Source organism: Ictalurus furcatus, chromosome 5, assembly GCF_023375685.1.
Source record: "Ictalurus furcatus strain D&B chromosome 5, Billie_1.0, whole genome shotgun sequence".
Lineage (NCBI taxonomy): Eukaryota > Metazoa > Chordata > Actinopteri > Siluriformes > Ictaluridae > Ictalurus > Ictalurus furcatus.
Window position 1 is genome coordinate 31,854,720 of NC_071259.1, and position 5,000 is coordinate 31,859,719.

The 5,000-nt window shown below is 40.9% G+C and overlaps 1 protein-coding gene across 1 annotated transcript in view; it reads left to right on the forward strand.

Moving 5' to 3' along the window:
* Positions 1 to 925: 925 nt before the first annotated feature.
* The window catches only part of colgalt2b (collagen beta(1-O)galactosyltransferase 2b), a 34,004-nt gene continuing 29,929 nt past the window's right edge, over positions 926 to 5,000 (forward strand). Inside the window, exon 1 of the mRNA XM_053625961.1 lies at positions 926 to 1,576. Coding sequence (XP_053481936.1) covers positions 1,350 to 1,576 — 227 coding nt within the window. The 5' untranslated portion in view covers positions 926 to 1,349. The remainder of the gene's footprint in view (positions 1,577 to 5,000) is intronic.

Sequence of the window (5,000 nt, forward strand, 5' to 3'; positions counted from 1 at the left end):
CCCTAGTCCTGGAGACCCAGGAGATTATTTGACCAAGAGAGGGTGCTATAAGACTGTGTGACACCAGGACATCATCTCTATATATTTATTTATTTATTTATTTATTTATTTATTTATTTTTCTCCCCCTGTGAACAGAATGAAAAACATAAGCTGGTGACATAAATACATCCGCAGAGCGTATAAAAGGGAAAATCACATCCTGTTTAAGTGAATGAGGTGCAGGGCGAGACAGGTGCTCGCTCATTTATCTTTTACAGAGCTTAAAAACATTTTAGTCTATTTTTCCCCATGTGAATAAATCATAAAGTTAGCAAAGAGTAACTGTTAGTATTTTTAAACCCTTTAGTAATTATTAATTATTAATTATTGTGACATTACTGAGTCCAACATTTAGCCAAGGTTATTTATTTATTTATTTATTTATTTATGTTACAGTGTTTGAGATCAGAATCACCAGTTTTCTTATATATATATATATATATATATATATATATATATATATATATATATATATATATATATTAGAGTTGTTATTATTTCGTTTTTACAGCCTAATTATAAAACTAATTGGCTGGCCATTTAAATTGTATGGCAAATAATAATAATAATAATAATAATAATAATAATAATAATAATAATAATAAAGCAGGCAAAATAACTGGCATTAATGAAAATAAGAAAAGCCTGTTTGTAAACATGACACGCCGACATTTTGTTTTTAAAACCTAATATTTAACACACTTATTTATTTATTTATTTATTTATTTATTTATTTTGTTAGGTAGAATGTTCCAGAATAAAGATCTCTCATGAAAAGACTCTAATAAATGAAATATAGTGTAACGGCACGCATTCGCATAACATGCATGATTAATTGGATGCGAACAAATCAGTCAAAGGTTCCCTGTCGGGGGCGTGGCCTTTAGATTCCACAGTTGTAGGAGGCGTGGTCTGGATGCTGCTGTTGACCGAGGGCGTGGCCACGTCTAACACCTTGTTTTATTTTAACATTAAGCCATGTAAAAACCTTGTTTGTTTGTTTGTTTGGTTTTGTTTTGTTTTTAAAATGCGCTGTCAATTAGACTGCAGTTAGCTGGATATTAAAATGATCTTTTAGCTAGAGATTATATGAGTGATAAATCCAGGAGACTTCTTCAGTCCGGCTGGAAAGAGGTGTAAAAGTAGGTGAGTAGAGTGAGAGGAAGAAAAGGAGGAGGAGGAGGAGGAGGAGACGACGCGCGCGCATGGAGAGGTAAATAAGGCACACAGGCGCTCTTATTCTCTCTCCCCACCTCTCTCTCTCTCTCTCTCCGCACAGAGCTCCGCTGTAGCCCGGCTCCTGCAGTCATGATGGCCGAGCTGTGCGCTCTGAGGCTCGGCGTGCTGTGCGCGCTCCTGTGCGCGTCCGCGTGCGTGTCGGTGGATGCGGATCTGGATCCAGTGCGTCCGGAGTCTGCGGTGCTGAAGCCGCGGGTGATGATCGCGGTGTTGGCCCGGAACTCTGCTCACAGCCTGCCGCACTTCCTGGGCTGCATCGACCGCCTGGAGTACCCCAAAGAGCGCATGGCCATATGGTGAGACACAGCCTACAATGAGCACAGTGTTTACTGTCAGTGTGTGCGCGTGTGTGTGTGTGTGTGTGTGTAAGTGACAGGGTCTTCTGCGGTTTCATAACAGGGTTTAAATTTTGTTTTAACTTTAAGCTTCAACATTTTCGATTATTATTGTTATTATTAGTAAGAATATTAATATTAGGTAATTGATAAAGGTTTGCATCCTCATTGTTATCATTATTATTATTATTATTAGTAGGAGTAGTAGTAGTAGTAGTAAATTTGTTGTTGTTAATAATAATAATAATAATAATACATAGCACATTGCATATTATTACATACCAATATATTATAAACATAGCACGTTTGCCTCGCACCTCCAGGGTTGAGGGTTCGATTCCCCGTGCTTCAGGGGTTTTCCCCGGGTACTCCGGTTTCCTCCATTTCCCAATTCTCAGTAGTGTGTGAATGTGTGTGTGAGATTCCCTGGGATAGGCTCCAGGCTCCCTGCAACCCTGTGTAGGATAAGCGATATAGAAGATGGATGGATGGATGGATGATAATAATAATAATAATAACCTTAAGGGGCAGTGTGGTGGTGCAGCAGGTACAGTAGCGTTCCGATGTCACGACTCCACTGTCGATCCCGAGCTGGGATTCCTGTCTGTATGGAGTCTCACATGTTCCCTCTAGGTCCATGTGGGTTTCCTGTAGGTTCTCTGGTTTCCTCCAGAGAACTTCCTCCGTGTTCTCAGGAGTTTCGGAAATACTTTTAAAACCTGCGCTCTAACAACTAGCGGATTGATATCACCATTTCTTCGTTAAACTATCGATTAACCATCGATGTTAACCATAAATACCCTGGCACTTTGTTAGCAAACTTTAAAATCGCTGTATATTTCATTTGTGTTCAAGCGGAAAGAACAAAATCGTTGGTTAAACCAGACATCAGAAAATAAGACGTAAGGAGCGATAGGAAATAGGAAATAAATTGCAACAGACCTAAATAACGGATAGAGCAATTAAAATACGAATTGATTGTATACAGCTGTTGAGGACTTTATCCTGGATTCTACAGTTGTTACAGTATCTGAATTTTAAGCATGGATGGGTCCGTGTGGCCTAATCGAGGGTTCTGCAGGGACATGTCTCTCCTCGTGCTGTGGATATTTAGTAAAGCGTGTAGCAGTAGTGATTACAGCAGGTCTCCTGTGGTGATGTTGTTAAAGAAACCCTTCAGTAGCTGCTGTGACCTGCTGCGAGTTTTTACGTTCAGCGGTATCCGCTCTGCTTTAATGACACGTTAAATGCACATGAAAGGCGTTTTTGCTGGCTAAGCAGCGTGTAGGGTTTTTACTCGGACATGAAAAGGGCGTCAGGGCCCCAGAGAGACGGCGGGTAATACGGTCAGAGAGAGCAGGTCGACGTCTACCCAGCATGCACCTGGGTGTCGCAGTATGAAATGGGATGAATGGAAGAACATTATGTAGAAGTGACGAGCCGTGGTTTGGAATCAGGAGTCAGTTCAGTCGTGTTGCTTGTTCAGTTCTCAGTCTTATTGTTTTGTCTCATTCATTCATTCATTCACTCATTCATTCAGTCGCGCTCATATTCACTCAATCATTAATGTATTAATTCACTTAAACGCTTACTCAGTCGCTGTCACATTCACTCACTCAGTCACTCACTCCCTCAAATACTCACTCAGTCGCTCACTCGCTCACTCACAAATTCACTCATTCGCTCACTCACTCACAAATTCACTCACTCACTCACTCACTCACAAATTCACTCACTCACTCACAAATTCACTCATTCGCTCACTCACTCACAAATTCACTCACTCACTCACTCACAAATTCACTCACTCACTCACAAATTCACACATTCACTCACTCGCTCACAAATTCACACATTCACTCACTCACTCACAAATTCACTCACTCACTCACAAATTCACACATTCACTCACTCGCTCACAAATTCACACATTCACTCACTCGCTCACAAATTCACACATTCACTCACTCACTCACAAATTCACTCACTCACTCACAAATTCACACATTCACTCACTCGCTCACAAATTCACACATTCACTCACTCACTCACAAATTCACACATTCACTCACTCGCTCACAAATTCACTCACTCACTCACAAATTCACACATTCACTCACTCACTCACAAATTCACTCACTCACTCACAAATTCACACATTCACTCACTCGCTCACAAATTCACACATTCACTCACTCACTCACTCACAAATTCACTTACTCACTCACTCACTCACTCACAAATTCACACATTCACTCACTCACTCACTCACAAATTCACACATTCACTCACTCACTCACTCACAAATTCACTTACTCACTCACTCACTCACTCACAAATTCACACATTCACTCACTCACTCACTCACAAATTCACTCACTCACTCACTCACAAATTCACTCACTCACTCACAAATTCACACATTCACTCACTCACTCACAAATTCACACATTCACTCACTCACTCACAAATTCACTCATTCACTCACTCACTCACAAATTCACTCACTCGCTCACAAATTCACTCATTCACTCACTCACTCACAAATTCACACATTCACTCACTCACTCACATATTCACTCACTCACTTACTCACTCACAAATTCACACATTCACTCACTCGCTCACATATTCACTCATTCACTCACTCACATATTCAATCACTCACATATTCACTCACTCACATAATCACCTACACTCTCAGTGACATTCACTCTGTCACTCACAAATTCATACGTTCACTCATTCAATCACTAAATCACATATTCACTCACTCACATATTCACCCACTCACTCAGTGACATATTCACTCTGTCACTTATTCACTCACTCAGTCACTCACTCACTCAATCCCTCAGTCACTCAATCCTTCACTCAATCACTCACTCACTCAATCCCTCACTCAGTCACTCAATCCCTCACTCAGTCACTCAATCCCTCACTCACTCACTCAATCCCTCACTCACTCACTCAATCCCTCACTCAATCCCTCACTCAGTCACTTAATCCCTCACTCACTCACTCAATCCCTCACTCAGTCACTCAATCCCTCACTCAATCCCTCACTCACTCACTTAATCCCTCACTCACTCACTCAATCCCTCACTCACTCACTCAATCCCTCACTCAGTCACTCAATCCCTCACTCAGTCACTCAATCCCTCACTCAATCACTCGTCACTCCCTCAATCTGCTATAGTTTAATTATAGACTTGATATAGTTTATTCCTCGCTGTGTCGTTTTCTCAGTTATCTGTAAGAACGCATTTTCGGTGGAGTATTTATCAGTTTTCATGGTGCAGGATGGAGATGATGTACGTTGTGTAACTCAGAAAAGGTTCTGAGGACACTGGACAGTCGTGTATCTCACTAATAACGGCAAGTA